The sequence below is a fragment of the Myotis davidii genome, unplaced genomic scaffold, assembly GCF_000327345.1.
Source record: "Myotis davidii unplaced genomic scaffold, ASM32734v1 scaffold755, whole genome shotgun sequence".
Classification (NCBI taxonomy): Eukaryota; Metazoa; Chordata; class Mammalia; order Chiroptera; family Vespertilionidae; genus Myotis; species Myotis davidii.
Window position 1 is genome coordinate 132,409 of NW_006286230.1, and position 20,486 is coordinate 152,894.

The following is a 20,486-nucleotide window of genomic DNA, read 5'->3' on the forward strand; positions in this document are numbered from 1 at the left end:
CACGTGGGGAACGTTGCAGTCCTCCGTCACTGAAGCAAGCAAGCCTCATGTTCAGTTTAAGCTGCCTGGCTGCCGGCCGCCATCTTGGCTGGCAGTTAATTTGCATATTGCCCCGATTAGCCAATGGGAAGGGTAGCGGTCGTCCGCCAATTACCATGTTTCTCTTTTATTAGATAGGATAGAGGCCTGATGCACGGGTCGGGGCCAGCACATCTAGACTCAAATTCAGTGCTGTCTCCCTGCTCTGCATGGGCAGGGGATCTGGTCACAGAAAGCAGTCTCCCCAAGGATGTGAACCTAGGCTCAAATTCAGCACAGTCTCCCCGCCCACGGAGCCTGGTCACGGGAAACAAACTTCCCGTGCACTAATAGAAAGCCCTATTGTGCAGCCCTTGTCTGGCAGTTCCTATGCCGCTGTTGCAGGGGCAGTGGGGAGGGGGATTGGCTTTGTGACTCACAGAAATCTGTGTCCAGGGTGCCTGGAGTCTTGGTGTCCCTGGGTCTGCAGCTGTGGTCACAGGTCTTCTACCAGAGTGGCTGTAGGGTTCCAGTTTGCTATGGAGACCAGACTGGGTGGTGGCAAAGCTAGGACCCTAGTCTCAAGCAGTTCTGTTCTTCAAGATGGTGCAGTCTCTGCACTGCTGGTGTCCTCCCCAGAGTGTTTGCGGCCGCAGCGGGGCCATCTAAGACTGCCCGGATTGGCAGCCCCTTGAAGGACCTGCAGGATCTAGCTGTCCCTATTTCACTCACACACACACACACACACACACACACACACACACACACAGCCACACACTCCTCTATAACTCCCTCACTCTCTCACACACTCTCCCTCCCTACCTTCCTGCAGGTTGCCATCTTTCCGGCCCTGTTCTATATCTCCTGTCATTATTTCTTTAAATAAGTTTTCAATATTTTGCTCTCTCTCTTCTCCTTCTGGCACCCCCATAATGCAAATGTTGGTAGGTTTCACTGTCAGCTGATTTCTCAAAAAAAAAGTTTGCAGGTCAGAAAAGAGTGGCAAGAATTATTCAAAGTGATGAATAGCAAGGACCTACAACCAAGATTATACTACCCAGTAAAGCTATCATTTAGAATTGAAGGTCAGATAAAGAGCTTCACAGGCAAGAAAAAGCTAAAGGAGTTCATCACCACCAAACCAGTATTACATGAAATGTTGGAGGGTATTCTTAAAGAAGAGGAAGAAGAAGAAAAGAAAGATAAAAATATGAACAACAAAATGGCAATAAATACATATCTATCAGCAATTTAATCTAAAAATCAAAATAAACAAGAAATTTAATGAACAAAATAAACTGATGAATAAAATAGTATCTGAGGCATGGAACAGATTGATAAATCTCAGAGGGAAGGGGGCGGAATTAACCAACAATTTTATATGCATCCTTAGGTAATCTAAGGACCCAGACAAATAGGGTGGTGAAGGCCTGGGGTGGGGGCAATGGAGGGAAAGGGGGGGTGGCATCTATAATACTCTCAATAATAAATATTTAAAAAAGAGAAGAAGAAATATACTATGCTACCTGATATCCAACCATACTACAAGTCTAGAGAAATCAAAACAGCATGGTACTGTAATAAAACTAAAACATACCAGAATAAAGAACCTAGAAATAAACCCATGCTTATATGGTCAATTAATCTATGACAAAGAAGGCAAGAATATTCAATGGTGTAAAGAGGGTCTCTTAAATAAACAGTGATGGGAAACCTGAACAGATGTATGCAAAAAAAGAACGAGAAGAAAGGAAGAAAGAAAGAAAGAAAGAGAGAGAGAGAGAGAGAGAGAGAGAGAGAGAGAGAGAGAGAGAGAGAGAGAGAGAGAGAGAGAGAGAGAGAGAGAGAGAGAGAGAGAGAGAGAGAGAGAGAGAGAGAGAGAGAGAGAGAGAGAGAGAGAGAGAGAGAGAGAGAGAGAGAGAGAGAAAGAGAGAAAGAAAGAAAGGAAGAAAGAAAGAAAAGGAAAGGAAGAAAGGAAGGAAGGAAGAAACTAGACACATTCTTACACCATATAGAATAAACTCAAAATGCATTAAAGACTTAAATGTAAGACCTAAAACCATAAAACTTCTAGAAGAAAACATTGGCCATAAATTCTGGGGGTGCCAGAAGGAAAAGAGAGAGAGCAATATTTTAGAAATATTTTTAAAGATATTTCTCCTTGGGCAAGGGAAACAAAAGAGAAAAATAGACAAATGAGACTAGAACAAAGTAAAAACTTTTTATACAACAAAACTAAAAGATAACCTACTGATTGGAAGAAGAGATTCGCCAATGATATATCTGATAAGGGGTTAATATCCAAATTTTATAAAGAATTTATACAACTTAACATCAAAAAACAAATAATATGGCTTAAAAATGGGCAGAGGATTTGAATAAAAAATTTTTCAAATAGGATATATATGGTCAATAGACATATGAAAAAGTGCTCAACCTTACTAATCATCAGGGAAATGCAAATTAAAACCAAATGAAATATCACCTCACACCTGTAAAAATGACTATCATCAATAAATCAACTAATAACAAATGTTTTTTCATAGGTATCTTAATTTTTTTGTTGCAATGGTAAATGGGAGTGTTTTTGTTGTTTCTCTTTCTGTGAGTTCATTATCCTATACTAGAGGCCCAGTGCATGAAATTTATGCACGGGGGGGGGTGGTGAGGGAAAGTGTGTGTGTCCCTCAACCCAGCCTGCACCCTCTTCACTCTCTCCAATCTGGGACCCCTCGAGGGATGTCCGACTGCCTGTTTACAGCCAGACATCCCTCTCACAATCCAGGACTGCTGGCGCCTGGTTGCCCCCAATTGCCCTCCTCTGCAGACCTGGATCCCCCCAAACTGCCCTCCTCTGCAGGCCTGCATCCCCCCCCAGTTGTCCTCCTCTCCAGGCCTGGTCACCCCCAACTGCCTTCCCCTGCAGGCCTGGGTCTCCCCCAACTGCCCTCCCCTGCTGGCCATCTTGTGTTCACATGGGGGCAGCCATCTTGTGCATTGGAGTGATGGTCAATTTGCATATTGCCTCTTTCTTATATAGGGTAATAAAAGGGTAATATGCAAATTGTCCAAACAGTAGAACGGCCAGTTGGTGGGGGGCAGGGCTAGCAAGCAGGTGGCACCAGGACAGCCAAGGCAGGTGCCAGTGGGCAGAGGGAGGGGATGGCAATTGGGGGGCAGGGCAAATAGCAATATTAAAATATTTCTTCTAATTAATTCACTTTCAATGTGCCCAAATTTGTGCACCAGGCCACTAGTTGGTGTATAAAAAAGCCATAGATTTCCAGGTGTTAATTTTGTATCCTGCTACATTACTGAATTCATTTATTAAATCTAGTAGTTTTTTCATGGATTCTTTAGGGTTTTCAATGTACAATAACAAGTCATCTGCGAATATGTTAGGTGATGTTAAGACTGCCGTCAGCTTTGTTTGGAATGCAATGAAGTATGATAGAGTAGAAAATGCATGGGCCAAATGCTGGGTTTTAATATTGGCAACGTCATTCGTAGGCTTAAAGAATTTTGTGGGAAATTGGCTTTATTTCTCTGTCTTAATTTTCCTCTCTCTCTTTTTCTATTCATCATCTATCCACCCATTCACAAATACATATAAGTATAATTATAGGAAAGAGTTAAAATATTGAATAACTTTTATTGTGAGCATAACACAATGTCTAAAATGTTGTGCTCAGTAAACAAATACTGGTTTATTCTCCCTGACCCCCAATCCACCTGCAAAATACCTAAAGGGGAAAGTATAAATTTTAAGCAAGATACTTCATTTCAACTAATTATATTTGCTTCCAGATCTTTCCTGCTTTATTTCCTCTTTATCTATATAATAATTAAAAAGTATCTTATAACACTATTATTCATAATAGTCCAAAACTAGAAAATGTCCAAATGCCCATTAACTGATGAATGGATTAATAAAATATGGTATATTCATACAGTAGTATGCTATTCAGTAATAAAAGTATTGAAACATGCTACAACATGGATTCACATTAAAAACAGTATGCTAAGTAAAAGAAGCTATCACAAATGACCACATATTGTATGATTCCATTTATGTAAAATGTCAAGAATAGGCAAATACATACAGACTAAAAGTACGCTAGGGGTTACCAGGGACTGCGGAGGAAAGGAGAAATTAAGGGATTGATTGCTAAATGGGTATGGAATTCCTATTGAAGGTGATGAAAATATTCCAAAATTGATTAATGGGGAAAGTTGCATAACTCCATGAATATATTAAATACCATTGATTTGTTCACATTAAGTTGGTGAATTATACGGTATATGAACTGTAGCTTAAAGCTGCTATAAAACTAAAAGGACTGTGTAAGTGTAGTATGCTAAAGATAATGCTATTTATCTTAAGGATTTCTGCTACATATCCTTTGTTGCAAAGGAAGGTAGTATAGTAACAACTATTTAATTGCTTTAAAATTAAGGGTTGTAAATGCTGTTATTTCTTTTCCTCAATAATTATTCAAAATCTTCAGTTAGTGAAAGGAGAAAATGGCTTGTACAAAATTAAGCTTATTTAGTTAACGATGCTGAATTGTGTTGATAAATATAATTTCATCGTTTTAGGTCTTAAACCTAGTGCAGTCATATGTGACTCTTCGAGTCCCTCTGTATGTTTCCTACGTGTACAATTCCCCTGTTGGAGTAGGAGGTTGGCAGCATTTTGACTTGAAGTCAGAACTTCGTCTAACTTTCGTGTATGACACTGCCATCTTGTGGAATGATGGAATTGGCAGCCCACCAGAAGCTGAACTCAAAGGTGGGAAAATGTACCGATTTGAATTACTTAAGAGGACTTTTTATAGTAGCTAAAAGTCATAAAAGCCAACTTTTACTGAATTTATTTTTATAGTCAGCATTTTCTGATAATTTTATTTTTATCATGAAAATACTTTATTTTAAATAAATCTTATCAGTGCCTCAAGTTTTGTGTAATATGTGACTGTTAAATGTAATATCTATATTTCATGGACATTTAACTCTCATAGTCCATTTTAGGTGATTAATTAATTATATGTTACACAACACAATCTGTATATATCCCTAGATTCCAGAAAAATGAATGTATCAAAAAAGAGGTAGTATCAATTGAAAATAAAGAATTAACTCAAGAGAAGAAAGTTACACATTTTTGTTTCTGAAAATGGGAGTTGCATTTTAAAGTCCTGGGTTCTAATTTTGGCTCTACAGCTAATTAATGGTGTGATCTTGAACATATTGCTTAACCTGTATGGCATTCAGTTTCTTCTGAAAGGTAGACTAGACTTCCAATATTCTTTTTATTTTAAAACTAGAGGCCTGATGCACGAAATTTGTGCAAGAGTAGGCCTTCACAGCTGTGGCAGCTGCCTCGATCCCTCCCTAGCTGCCATGGTGACTGCCTTGATCCCGAGGCTGCAGCCCCAGCTTCGTCCGGAAGGTCATCTGGAAGGACATCCAGATGGTCGTTTGGTTGATTTGCATATTATGCTTTTATTATTAGAAATTCTATTATTCTTTGATACTTTAGCAGAATGTTTGGAATAATGTGGTAAGTGCCAATAATTATTGGGCCCATAAGCATCTACAAAATTTTGTCTCAATCTCCATGTCAGAATCATAATTCAAAATCCATAAGCATAAAACTAATTAATCTATTAGTAGAATTAGTGCTATTTCTCTTTAAGCACATACCACTGTTCTAGTTCAATGTGTGTCTGAGCCTCATGCCTGAATTACTTTTTATGAGCCAAAGGGAAAATACTGTTGATAATACATCTCAAAATCTTCTGTCTTAAATAAATTAAAATTACCTGAAAGCCATGTGTGAGGTAATATGTTCATCTGGAACAATTATTCTAGATTATTTGACATATTTTAATTCCATGTTTTCTCTTCTGCCTCTCCTGTCACTTAAAGGGTGTTAACCCTTTGGCTAGAATGCTTAAAGATGAGGTAAATCTATCTGGCCAGTGTGATTCGGTTGGTTGAGTGTCATTCCATGCACCAGGAGGTCTTCGGTTCAATTCCTGGTTGGGGCACATGCCCAAGTGTGGGCTTGATCCTCAATATGGGGTATGCAGGAGGCAGCAGATTGATGTCTCTCCCTCATCAGTGTTTCTCTCTCTCTCTCTCTCTCTCTCTCTCTCTCTCTCTCTCTCCCTCTTCCTCTCTCAGAAATCAATAAAAACATATTTTTTTAAAAACGATGAAGTGAATCTAAATTCATTTTTGGAAGAAATCCTGTACATTAGCATGCCTGATCATCAATATTGCTACTCTTGTATGTTACCCCATTGTAGGTTCTCTGTATCCAGCTAGCATGCGCATTGGTGAAGAGGGGTGCTTGGTTGTGAACTTCAAGACAGAAGCTAAATTCCATGGCTTGTTCGTGCTGTCACATCCTGGTAAGCCCCATTACTCATTAATAGCCACTCCCAATACCACAAGGGTAGACTTTTCCATATTCACACATATTTCCATGCTTCCTTGTGGGCTTTGAAGTCCTTAATTTCAAATGAATTGCATGGATGCAATTATCTACATGAAGGCTTGATAATTTTTTGGCTACATCTCACTATCTACAAAATCATCATTATCTATGTAGACTTTTAGAGAAAATACAAAATGATTAAAGTAAATGTAAAAGAAAACTCTATTGAGTTTATTAAAATAAAATTTTCCTTAAAGAGCATAGCAACAACAATCTCTTTTTCTACTTCAATTCCACTGTACAAAAATAAATGAATTATAACTTATTTGTTCAGAAAGGACTTCTCTGTTCATAACTGTTTTATAGGTATGTAAGAAATCTTTATAATTGAGCCAGAAGTATCACTTCACTGTTGTACTTACGTTTCAGACATGTTACCTTTAATTATTGGCTATGTAATTTTACTAACTGATGGACTGTGATTTGAATATCAATAAGGTAGCAGTCACTAAAGTCCCATGTCAAAGCTTTTTTTTTTTAATATAAAGGACATTTCATTAAAAAAATTTTAATTTGACTCTCCATATTACTAAAATGATTTGCATATTTTCATGGTATGCCAAGTGATGCCAGATTGGTAGTGGAAAATAATTCACTCACTTTCTTCTATGTCCTTCTTTTTCTAGGTGGGAGCTCTAAACAATGGAGAAAATAGGGCTGAAAATTAAGGAATAGAAAAAGTGTTCATTAATTTTTGATATTGAACTACAAGAAGTACAGAACAAAAAAAATCATTTATCTTATTGTAATTGACAGTTCTGGAAAATAAGGATTTCCTAGCCTTTACAATTCCCATCCACATGTCTACCTTTCTAATAAATTGAATATTTGTTTAGACATGATTGCAGCCAATCTAATTACAATTTGATTCCGTATGTAAGTTGGGTTTGCCCAGCTATGTGGATGCTAATAGACTGGGAAGTTCAGCTAATAGTTTTGGTGCACAATAAATGCACTCACATGAGGCTTTGTTGTACTGTTTTGCCTCTCTTGAAACTAGCCTTGAACTATTTGAACATTTCTGCACAAGTATCTTTTGACAGAATTATACAATGGGAAAAAGCACTGAATTAAGGATCAGAAGGAACAAAACCTAGCTGTGTGATCTTGGGAGAGTTACACAGTTTCTCTATCTGCAAAATGAGAATATGAACCCTGCTATTTTGTAGGCTCGTTATAAGAATAAAAGCAAATAATGTATTCTAAAATACTTGAAAACTCTAAACTGTTATGTACCCTTTAAACACCATGGCATTATTGTTATTGGCACTTTTCTAGGATCCTTCACAAGATCAATGATCATGTCAGCGGATCATCCAGAACTGACTTTTTCCCTGCACCTAATAAGGAGTGAACCAACCTATAACCAGCCAGTCCAGCAATGGAGCTTTGTCTCTGACTTTGCAGTAAGTGATTAAGGCTCTTGCTTCATTTTCCTTTTCTGTTACCTCTGATTGGACCTCAGATTTTTAAGTACCTTCTCTTTTCCTCAAAGGTACGTGACTACTCAGGAACCTATACTATAAAACTGCTGCCATGCACCACCCTATTGCATCAGAAGTATCACCTGCCTGTCACCTGCAACCCCAGAGAACCTGTCACCTTTGACCTTGACATCCGATTCCAGCAGGTATGTCTCATAGGATTATTTTCCTGTGACTTGTAGAATCCCACTATGTTATTTGTTTGGTTTACTTTTATCAGTTAAAAAAATTCACACAGTGATTTTAATTCCTATATCCTGGGGGCGGGGGGGGGGCGGGGGGAGGAAATCAGACATATAGGAAGTAGGAAGAGAATTGCCATTTATCAGTTGTTAGTTCAATATATAAAATCCATAATCTAAGAGTATGCAAGGGTTAATTTTTAATTATCTCTTCTTGGAGTTTGCTGCCTTAGAGATTTGAGAATTTTCCCTTGTTCTTCTGCATTTCTTTATCTTGTTCTTGACCTTTAAGAATAAATATTCTGTAGTTCATGCCACCTCAAAGTACCTAATTGCCATATATTAGAAGAAATGTGAAGGCACTTTTTGTCTAAGAATCAATACTAAATGTCTTCCTGCCACTGACCATGATGTTTACAAGTCCCTTATATATCCCAATAAACCTATGGAAATGGGCTCAAGCAAAGTTATTTAGTCTTATTCAAAAAATGAATTAACCTCGTTAGTTTAGCCTTCTCAAAAAGGACAAAACCAATATTACAATTCCCTAAATTTATTTGGTTGGACCTGAAAATTACAATACTATGTTTAGTATTTTACATATTAGTGTACAGTAAATGTGTGTATCTGTGAATAATATGTTTGTGTACCATCAGAATAATCAACAACATATAATAGGGCTTTTACACTTGGTCTTAGGTCAGTGATCCAGTGGCGGCTGAGTTTAGCTTGAACACCCAAATGTACCTACTCTCCAAGAAGAGTCTCTGGTTGTCTGATGGATCCATGGGATTTGGGCATGAGAGTGATGTTGCTTTTGCTGAAGGTATCACTTTACAAATGAGGGGCCTGCTCTGTATGTTATACATTATATCTGTTGTGTTTTGCTTTATTAGAATTGTGTTGAGGAGAAAAATTGTAACCTCTTCTATGGTTTTGAGAATATAATTGGGTCTTTATCATTATGGTAGGGCTGGGAGAGGGGGGTGTCACTGGAATTGGGTTTATGTTATTGAATGATTTTATTTTTGGAGAATTAATCTGTTTTTTCCTTACCTAAGTGGATTTTTTTTCTTGAATGTATTTTCAAGTTTTACAAACTCAAATATTGCAGCTACATGAAGTTGTAAATGCCTCATGGGCCAGCATTGTGATTTTCTTGCCAAATATCTAGAACATGTGATAAGAGTTTAGTAATGACTGTGAAATAGATACTTGAATACCAGGGAATTTCCTTAAACCCTCTTTCACAATCAGATAAAGTTAATTCAGCTTTTTATTGATGTTTTTAGTGCTATTCTATAAAGTACTAGTCTGTATTGTACCAACTAACTTATTTATGTAAACTAGACTTTAACCACATGGAATATTATGGAGGTTTAGTTATAGGCCAAGACTTGAGATTATTCTACTACTGGCTAAATATGTGAAGGCCAATACATATTCAGTCACTTGTGGTCATTCTGCAAAGTGGTCATATATAAGGCATAGCAGTAAAATAGATCCTGAAGCTAATACTAAAAGGTCTTCTGCATTTGATGCCATACTAAGAAGAGAAGGAAATTCTCTCTGGTGTCATTATTGTCACAAATTGTTTGCAGTGTTACATAATCGAAATAACATTTCTGCATCTCTGTTTCAGGTGATATTATTTATGGTCGTGTTATGGTAGATCCTGTCCAGAATCTAGGTGATTCCTTTTACTGCAGTATTGAGAAGGTGTTTCTGTGCACTGGAGCTGATGGCTATGTTCCCAAGTACAGTCCAAAGAATGCAGAATATGGCTGCTTAGCTGATTCTACTTCACTCTTATATAGATTTAAAATTGTGGTAAGTGTGGACTTCAGTCAAGATAAAGTAAATGAATGCTGTACTTACCTCCTCCCATAACCACATCAAAATTAAAACTAAATTATAGAACAACCACCCTTGAGAACCACCTGAAGACTAGCTTAAAAAACTATTATAACTAAGAATATAAAGAAGAAGCCACATTGAGACTCATAGGAAGGATGGAAAAGCAAAATGGGCTGATCCCACACCCATGTGTTGCTGTTAAGAATAGGGAAGGTTGCCGAAACCGGTTTGGCTCAGTGGATAGAGCGTCAGCCTGTGGACTGAAGGGTCCCAGGTTCGATTCCGCTCAAGGGCATGTGCCTGGGTTGTGGGCACGTCCCCGGTGGGGGATGTGCAGGAGGCGGCTGATCGATGTTTCTCTCTCATCGATGTTTCTGACTCTCTATCTCTCTCCCTTCCTTTCTGTAAAAAATCAATAAAATATATTTAAAAAAAAAGAATAGGGAAGGATACCTTGGTTGTACAGGTTCCCCCAGAGGAGCAAGGGGTGCTATCCCCACACTGAGGTCACCAGCCCAGACCCCCAGTTTTGACAGTCCAAGTCCCCATGACATATGGCTATGAAAATCAGCAGGGTTTCCTTCCAGATGAGACAGAGGATTGCTGTAGACCCTCTTAAGGATCCTCTTAAAGGTCCTGAGCACAGACTCACTTGCTGACACTCATGCTACACTCCAGTGAAGAAACAGTAGATCAAAAATCACCAGGGACTCAGGGACATATGGTAATTGTGTAGCTTCACGGCAAGAGCTAGAGAAGCAAATCTGTTCAAGACTGAAATGCTGGCAGGCATCATTGTACCTTTGTTAAGCCCTTTATCCACACAGCCATCAGGTTCAGGGTGGCACCAAATCTGAGTCTCTAGTAACCTGCCCCACCCTGGTGATTCCTTGAGACCCTACCCAACTGACACACCTGAATTGAACCTTTTTCAGTGGCTATTCGACACAAATGGCTGGCCTTGGCCCATGCTTCAAATGTTCCTAAAATCTCTCAAAGATCCACAAACTCCCCAAAGCAGAGGCTAGCCTGGGCATGTCCTATACCACTTATTAAATAGCCCCAAGCACAGTATTAGTGGCAGCCAGCCTCAGTTCACAACATAGCCTCTCCCAGGTGCCCCCACACATAGGACTGGCAGCTACAAATTACAGATCATTTTGTAACTCCTACCAGTGGCCTACACTGGCCACAGAAAATGGCTGATCTTGGCCTGTACCAGAGCCCCTCCCAAGAGTTCCCAGAACCAACACAGTAGCTAACTTCATGTCGTACCAGAGCACAACCCAATTAATTCCACAAATGACATACAGAAAGGGTGTACTAGACAGTCACCAGAGCCCTGCTAATGCAAATCTCATTCTGTGGGGTAAACCCCTGCACAACAATTCATCCACTGTATTCATGGCTAGTCCTACAGCCAGTCAGCCTGAGGGTCTATCTGACCCACTGATGTGCCAACAGCAATCAAAACTCAATTACAGTAGAAGAGCATACACAACTCACAAAAGAGAGACCCTGAAGCACCCAGCTCAGGTGACCAGGTTGATTGTGCCACAGGACACCTACTGCATAAGGACACTCTGCCAAGAATGGGAGACATAGCAGATTTACCTAATACATAGAAACAAACACAGGGAAAGCAGCTGAAAAGAGACAAAGAAACATTTCCCAAATGAAAGAATAGGGCAACATTTCAGAAAAAAAAATGGAGACTAGCAAACTACTAAATACAAAATTCAAAACACTAATTATAAGGATGCGCAAAGTCACTAATTATCAGAGAAATTAAAATTAAAACCACAATGAGACACTGCCTCACACTTGGAACTTAGGAAAGAATAATGAACTTAGTGAAAACTTATATAAGATGGAAATCATAAAAAAGAACCAATCAGAAATAAAGAATATAACTGAAATGAAAAATACAGTAGATAGAATCAAGAGCAGATTAGAAGAAGCAGAAGATCAAATTAGCAATATGAGAAAAAAAATAGTGGAAAACACTCAATTGGAACAGAAAAAGAGAAAAACGAGGATAGTTTTAGGAGCCTCTGGAACAACATAAAGTGTACTAACATTTGCATCAGAGAAGTACCAGAAGAGCAAGGGATTGAAATAAATCTGAAGAAATAATAATGGAAAGCTTTAACCTAGCAAATTAAATAGGCATACAAGTTCAGAAAGAGTAGAGAGTCCCAAGCAAAATAACCCACGTAAGGCAGACCATAATTAAAATGCAAAGATAAAGACTAAAAGAATCTTAAAAGCAGCAAGAGAAAAGTAGCTCCCATAAGGCTGTCAGCTGAATTTTCAAAAGAAACTTTACAGGCCAGAATTAGTGGGGTGATCATATTTTAAGGTATAGAAAAGTTGAATCACTATATTGTACACCTAAAACTAACATAATGAATATAATATTGTATACCAACTGTACTTAAATAAAAATATTTTAAATGGTCAGAGGATCTGAATAGATACTTCTGCAAAGAGGACCTACAAATGGCCATTAGATATATGAAAATATGCTCAAAGTCACTAATTATCAGAGAAATTAAAATTAAAACCACAATGAGACACTGCCTCACACTTGTCAGAATGGCTATCATCAATAAATCAACTAACAAGTGTTGGCGAAGATGTGGAGAAACGGAAAAACTCATACACACAGAATACAAACTGATAGTTGCTAGATGGAAGGGCAGTTGAGGGGCTGGGTGAAAACGTGAGGGGATCAAGATGTGCCAATTGGCAGTTACAAAATAGTCAGAGGGATATAATATACAGCATAGGGAACATAGTCAATAATATTACAGTATTATTGTCAGGTGGGTACTACACTTATGGGGGAAATCACTTTGTAAGTTATATAAATACTAAAGGCCCAGTGCACAAATTCATCCACAGGTGGGTCCCTTGGTTTGGCTAGCAATCGGGGCCAATCGGGGCCATGGGAGCTTAGCCGGGAAGAGGGGCCGTGAGAGGTTAGCCTGCCCAGGGCGGGGAAGGCCACAGGAGGTTGGCTGGCCAGGGGAAAGGGCCACAGGAGGTTGGCTGTGGGAGCATACTGACCACCAGGGGGAAGCTCCTACATTGAGCATCTGTTCCCTGGTGGTCAGTGCACATCATAGCAACCAGTCAACTGGTTGTTTTGTCACTTATGCATTTATATATATAGATCTAACCATTCTGCTATACACCTGAAACTAATATAATGTTGAATATCAACTATAATTAAAATGACTTTATTTATTTATTTATTTTTATTGTCTAAAGTTTTACATATGTCTCCTTTCCCCCCAATTGACACATCCCCCCAGACATTCTCACTGGGCAAGCCCCCACCACACCAGTGCCTGTGTCCATTGCTTATGCTAATATGCATGCATACAAGTACTTTGGTTGCTCTCTAACAATCCCCTACCATTTGTCTCTAAATCCATTCTTATTCTTCAAATTATGTTGATCATTATATCCCACATATGAGTGAGATCATGTGACATCTTTCTCCTACTGGCTTCTTTCACTTAGCATAATGCTCTCCAGTTCCATCCAGCAGTGCACAAGGGTTCCTTTTTCTCCACATCCTCGCCAGCACTTGTCGTTTGTTGATTTGTTGGTGATAGCCATTCTGACAGATGGTACCTCATTGTCATTTTGATTTGCATCTCTCAGATGATTACTAACTTTGAGCATGTTTTCATATGTCTCTGGACCTTCTGTATGTCCTTTTTCAAAGTGTCTATTTTGACCCTTTGCCCATTTTTTTGATTGGATCATTTATCTTCCTTTGATTAAGTTAACATTTGACATCTGAAAATTGTGGAGATTAAACCCTTATCAGAAATATCATTGGTAAATATGTTCTCTCATGCAATGGGTTTTCTTTTTGTTTTGTTGATTGTTTATTTTGCTGGGAAGAAGTTTTTTATTTTGATGTAGTCCCATTTGTTTATTTTCTCCTTAATTTCCATTGTCTTAGGAGATGTATCAGTAAACATATTGCTACAAGAGATGTCTGAGATTTTGCTGCCTATGTTTTCTTCAAAGATTTTTATGGTTTCACAACTTATAAGTATTTTATTCATTTTTGATTTTATTCTTGTGTATGGTGTAAGTTGGTGGTCTAATTTCATTTTTTTGCATGTACCTGTCCAATTGTCCCAATGCTATTTATTTAAAAGATTGTTGATGTATCATTGGCAAATATGTTCTCACATTCATTGGGTTGTCTTTTCATTTAGTTGATGGTTTCTTTAGTCGTGCAGAAGCTTTTAAGTTTGATGGTCTATGTTTATTTTTACCTTTGTTTCTTTTGCCCTGGGAGATATATTGGCAAAAATATTCTATGGGAGATATCTGAGATTTTACTGCTCTTGTTATATCTTCTATGATTCTTATGGTTTTGTGATTTACATTTAAGTCTTTTATCCATTTTGAATTTATTTTTTATATGGTTTAAGTAGATGGTCTACTTGGATTTTTTTGCATGTATCTGCCCACTTTTCTCCATACCTTTTACTGAAGAAACTATTTTTAAGAGACTGTCTTGTCTTGCCTCCTTTGTCAAATATTAATTAAGCATAATGGCTTGGGTCGATTTCTGGGTTCTCTGTTCTGTTCCATTGGTCTATAGAGCTGTTCTTGTGCCAGTACCTGGCAGTTTTGAGAACCGTGGCTCCTCTGTGTCATAAGCCACAACCCTGTTTTTAAGCAGGCGGGATCTCTCTGCTCCCTCTGTTTCTCTGCTTGCCTTCAGTTGTATTTACACAAGAGTCAGTTTCTGATACAACCCCTGGGTGGCAGTGTTTCTGTAATGATATCCAGGGCTCAAAGGCCCCTCTACTTAGTGTTTAGATTTTTCTTTCCCTGCCGCACTTAATACTGGGTTGGAGGGACAGACTGCCCCAGAGCTGGTTTCCTGTTTGTCTCTCCCCACTCTGATCCCCAGTTTCCACAAAAACAACTTTCCCCTGCAGTCTCAGTGAGTGTTTTTAATTGGAAGATCCTATGTATTAAACTTAGCAAGCAAAGCAAGGAATTAAAAAGGAAAAAAGCCAAAGGAAGCGTGCAAACTCTTTTCCCCCTGGCACTGTGCAGCTAGTATAGAACTTCAGGCTGCCTTTCTGGGCCCAGCCCAACTGTGGGCTAATATCTAGAGTCCTCCTCTGCCAGCAGCCCTGTGGTCCCCCTTCCACATTCAAGGGCTACACTGACCCCAACGGCTGCAGATTTTGTCGGGCACAGTCTTCTTCTGAGACTCTAGTCCCCACTACGTACATTTCTCCCTCCAGCCTCGATCCCAGATCTCACCTGTCTCTAGGCCAGCGGTTCTCAACCTGTGGGTCACGACCCCCTTGGGGATCGAACGACCCTTTCACAGGGGTCGCCTAAGACCATCGGAAAACACATATATAATTACATATTGTTTTTGTGATTAATCACTATGCTTTAATTATGTTCAATTTGTAACAATGAAAATACATCCTGCATATCAGATATTTACATTACAATTCATAACAGTAGCAAAATTACAGTTATGAAGTAGAGCAACGAAAATAATTTTATGGTTGGGGTGGCTCACGAGCCGCAGTTTGCTGACCACTGCTCTAGGCGATATCTGACCTTTCTGTCCATGGATTGCCTCACCAGCTGTGTCTAATTCACCAATTCTGGGTGGGTGTTGTTTGATTCAGCTGTTCCTTTTATCTGCTCTCTGAGAAGGTGCAGGGCCCATCCACATATTCAGCGCCGCTTTGTCTCCCACTGGACAGACTTTTTAAGTACCTGTGGTCGGGGAGGCTGGAGTCCCGGTGTTCATCGGTTCGCAGCTGAGGCAGCTGGTCCCTGGGCATTCTGTTGTAGGATCCTGGGAGGTATTTGAGGTCTCCCTGGTTGAATGTAAGGCTGGGCTTCCAATCACAGCCGCTCTCCCCTTCAAGATGGTGCAGTCTCTGCCAAAACTACATTTTTTTCATTAGAGTAAGTGCTTTGACCCAAACAATGAACTAGGTACATATTCAAAGTTAAGCATTTTTGTCTTATGTTTTAATATAATAACATCTTTTCAAATGAAACTAAATTGTGACATAAAATGGTAATTTGTACTTGTACAAAATTAATAGGAAAACATTCTAAGCTTGCATGATTTGGCATTTTCTACAGCAATCCTTATTTTTCTTATTTCTTAAAGGACAAAGCTCAGCCAGAGACACAAGCCACCAGTTTTGGAAATATTCTGTTTAATGCCAAACTGGCAGCAGATGACCCTGAAGCTACTCTTTTAGTGAATCAGCCTGGATCCGATGGATTTAAATTGGACTCAACACCACTCTTTCAGGTGGGCCAATACCAAGTTCTCTTACAATAGCTATGTAACCACATGCAAGTTACTTAATATTAAATGCCTCAGATGTCTCATTTGTAAATAAAGTAATAATAATATGTCATTTGATTTGTGTGAACATTGAGTAATGCATGTAAACCACAACCAACCATACTGCACACATGGGTGAGCATTTAATTAACACTAGCAATTTATTTTTATTAATGTATTATTATTTTTTAAGTCAATTTTTAATAAAGATCCTTATTCAGCCCAGAATAAATCTAAGTCTGATGGGTGGGAACTCTGCTTTCCTTATGCAAAATTTTCTTTCTGTTGACTTTTCATGGCCATTTTTGTGTGAACTGCTGGACTCAGACAAACAATGTGCACAGCACATAAATCTCTACTCTCAAAAACTTTATAAACCAAGATAAAGAATTATAACCTAGAGACAGACAGTAAAAACAGACACAGGTAACCATAACTACACTGAGCAGATAAGTAAGACAAATTCAGAGATGTGTTCACATTTTGAATCCTTGGGACTTTTAGGATATTTACTAAAAATTGTTCAGACAGAATGGGTCGGAGAAACGTGTTATCCTTATTCAAACTAAAGAGAGAACCTTAAGGAAACACATTTTGTTATTCTGAAGTAGAAGTATATATTTTTGTTTCTGTTCTTACTGTTAACTCTGGAAGCATTTGACCTCTTCTAAATCCTAAAGGCTTCAAAGGACCATCAGAAAACCCTTCTTATCAAGTTCTGGAAAAGCAGAAAACTTGTCTATAGTCTTATATGTAAATATGCAGCAGAACATACTAGAAAAGAGGTCCAAAAGATCTGAGTTCTAGTCCTGCCTTTTCCACTTACTAGTTGAGTAACAATGGGCAAGTTACTTAACTGCTCTGTATTCTGAGTAAGTTAGACTGATGTCTAAGGTTCTTTCCAGTTCTGACATCCTGTGACTACAAGTTATAGATTACCAAGTATTTACCAGCACATGCTCTCATAATTGTTGAAAAAAATCATTTAGAGTCTTACAGAAAGCCTTGCACACACTACACATGCAGCAATAGTAAGTATATTAATTTTGCACACTAAGTTAAATTAGCATTTATTATTACAGCCATAATTTCTCTTGCAAATAGTCATGGATTAAGTTGGCATAGTTACAATTTTCTAACAAACAGTGTTGTGTTTTTTAGGTTGCTCTGGGCCGAGAATGGTACATACACACGATCTACACAGTAAGATCAAAAGACAACTCCAACAGGGGCATTGGCAAAAGAAGTGTGGAGTACCAGTACCACTCTATAGTGAGTCCAGGAAAGCCCCAGCCAACTACCAAGAGCAGGAAGAAGAGGAAGATCAGGAGCACACCCCCACTGGTATGGGCAATTGGAGCTAAAAACAGCCGGGGAACAAACATCCAGCACATTTCCCTGGACCGAACCAACAAGAAGCAGGACCCCAAAGGAAGAGTTCCTCCTGACAGCATCCTCCCCTGGGAGCACAACAGTCCCATCTCTGAGGTCAGCCTGGTCATGGTCATGGGAGGCATCGCAGTGGGATTACTCACTCTTGGCCTCATTGCCATTGCAGCAGTGATATGCAAGAGCAAGAGGAGTGCCAGGAGGAAGGATGCTCCAAAGGGCTCAGGCAACAGCGAGCCCATGATGTCCCCACATAGCTACCACAGCGATAGCTCTGAGGTTTGATGGCCATGGGTGCAATTCAACATTTTCCTCAAGTGCCTCAGACTTAAAAAAAAAAACAGAAATCCAAATCCTTCTATAAATGGCAGAGAATTGGGAACTTCTGTGACGAAGCTGCTTAGAGGACCTGACTGTGCTAATAAACTTTGATTTGAATTCTGTCTACTCTGTTATGCATCAAAGGAAAAATTCAGACCACAAACCACATTTTTCCTCTTGCCCAGAAAGCAGCAACAATGTATTCACATATACCCAGAGCTATAAAAGGACAGCAAAGAATGTACTTCTCATTTTAGGCATTTTCGCTACACAATGGAGATGAACTTACTCAAAGGTGCTGATAGACTCTATGAGCCATTTCAGAGGCATCTACTGTATGAACTTTGAAGGTGCAAGTATCACATTGGTTATATAACATTTTATTACTAGAAATATTATAATTGGTAGTCTGAGAAAATAATGCACATTGTTTATTATGACAAGTTTTCTAGTAAGTGAAGACAGCATAGAATTATGACCAAGGGTAACTCAACCCACAAATCACCTTTTATACTACTTGGGAGGGAATAGAAGGAAAAATAAAGGGAAAATAAATCACTAATTTGGATTTGAATTGTTTCTCATCCTCATCAGGCCCTCCTTGTTTAATTTCCTTATTTAATTTTTAATTAAACTGAAGAATATGTTAAGTCTAGAAGGAATTGTTGAAGAGAGACTGCTCTGTTTTGGTAGAAAGCGAGAAATAGTAGAGTTCTTGCATGATCATATACCTAATTGGTGCTCAATATTTGTAGAAAATGAGAGTGTTGGTGACATTTTGACAGCAAAGAAGTGCCATAGAGTTAGATTCACATTTATAAGACAATGTTCTCTAAGAACTGAGCCTAGGTGTTTTCAGTATTGAACCCACAAATGATAATGAGAAACATCATTATCTGAAAGAAGAAAGTGGTGTTTTTTAACATCATATGTTTAACCAAAGTGCTTATTATACATACTTTATAGAATAACAAAAAAAATTTTATCAGATGATAATAGTACATTAGTTTAAACCTCAGAGTAGCATAATCACATGACCATGTCCGGAATTTGAATTGGCCATAGGACATTATATTACTTTCTAATCAGCGTCTGCTCTAAACCCTGGAAATCTCTGCAACTGTCACTTCAGAGTTCTTGGTAGTGTCCAGCATCATCCATCATATTCTTCTTATATCCAAAAGGAAAGTATCATTCTTTGGCATCTCTAGTTAAATAACTGATGCATTGTGGTCCTCTCTGTACCTAAAAATATAATTTGTAACACTGCTTAATGTGTTAAAAACCAAAGAACTTGATTGAATTTGAACTTACTTGGCAAGCCTCCCATTGCCTTTCTGAAAAATGTGCTTTCACCAAATAGCAAAAATCTTGGTTTGAAATGAAAAATGTCAGCAGTTTTATCACCAATCTTTGAAAAGCTAGTAAATGTATTGCAAGCAAAAGTAAGATCAGTGGGGAAAGAACCGTACCTGAAAACTAACCTTTCAGTGTTGCCTGGAATCCCCTTTCACTTGCAGCCATAACCTGGCCACAGTGGACATCCCTGGTGGAATGAAGATAATTAGAAGACCAATCTTTCTCCAGGTCATAGAGGCACATTTGTCTGGTGTCTGTGAACAGACCAAACATCTCTTGCTTGAAAGAAAAAGAAGCTACAGTGGTACTGGGAGAGAGGTAAAAAGTATCTAATACTTGCCTCTCTTCTTTTGGGCAGTCTACTCACATTCAAAGTCTTTTTAAAGAATAGATTTTCAACCAGCAATTTTCAACCAGTGTGTTGGGGCAAGCACACTGGTGGGCTGCAAGAATTTTAAAAACATTAAATGTCTGACTATTTAGTCATGGACACTAACCTCTTTTCCTTTAGATTATCAAATAAAAAATAACAACAGCCAACACAATAGCCATCCAGTGGGAATAAATCTAAATTATATTTAATTTTTTGTCAGAATGGCAAAAAATAAATTTTTTTGGTGGGCTGCATAATTTTAGTATTAGTTTATATGTGCCATGAGATGAAAAAGCTTGATAAATTGCTAGAGTAGTGTATAGTCTCCTTCCATTGGATAATTTACAAATATCACCTACCACTCAACGATCCCCCAAAGGACTTTGATAAATAGAAAGTACTATATAACTCAAGAGTTCGCTCATCAAATAAATATTAATAATTTCTTAATAATCCAGTTTTCTTTTGCTTTGCCTTTTGACAGATGATTAGCTACTTCTTTGGTTATCTTATAGCTTGTATGGGAATATCTGGGTTAAGCAGCTTCAAATAGTTCATGGACTTGGTACTATTTAGCACTGGGTTCAATTTATGTAGACTGTTAAGGCAAGTATTCTCAATT

At 38.5% G+C, this 20,486-nt stretch overlaps 1 protein-coding gene across 1 annotated transcript in view; it reads left to right on the forward strand.

The window, feature by feature from the left end:
- The window catches only part of LOC102774352 (FRAS1-related extracellular matrix protein 2), a gene marked incomplete at its 5' end in the record, with an annotated part of 71,873 nt that extends 51,920 nt beyond the window's left edge, over positions 1-19,953 (forward strand). The window contains 8 exons of the mRNA XM_006757371.2: positions 4,618-4,810; positions 6,333-6,437; positions 7,802-7,929; positions 8,019-8,153; positions 8,889-9,015; positions 9,832-10,019; positions 16,240-16,386; positions 17,584-19,953. Of these exons, the coding sequence (XP_006757434.1) occupies positions 4,618-4,810; positions 6,333-6,437; positions 7,802-7,929; positions 8,019-8,153; positions 8,889-9,015; positions 9,832-10,019; positions 16,240-16,386; positions 17,584-18,096 (1,536 nt within the window). The remainder of the gene's footprint in view (positions 1-4,617; positions 4,811-6,332; positions 6,438-7,801; positions 7,930-8,018; positions 8,154-8,888; positions 9,016-9,831; positions 10,020-16,239; positions 16,387-17,583) is intronic.
- Positions 19,954-20,486: the final 533 nt, after the last annotated feature.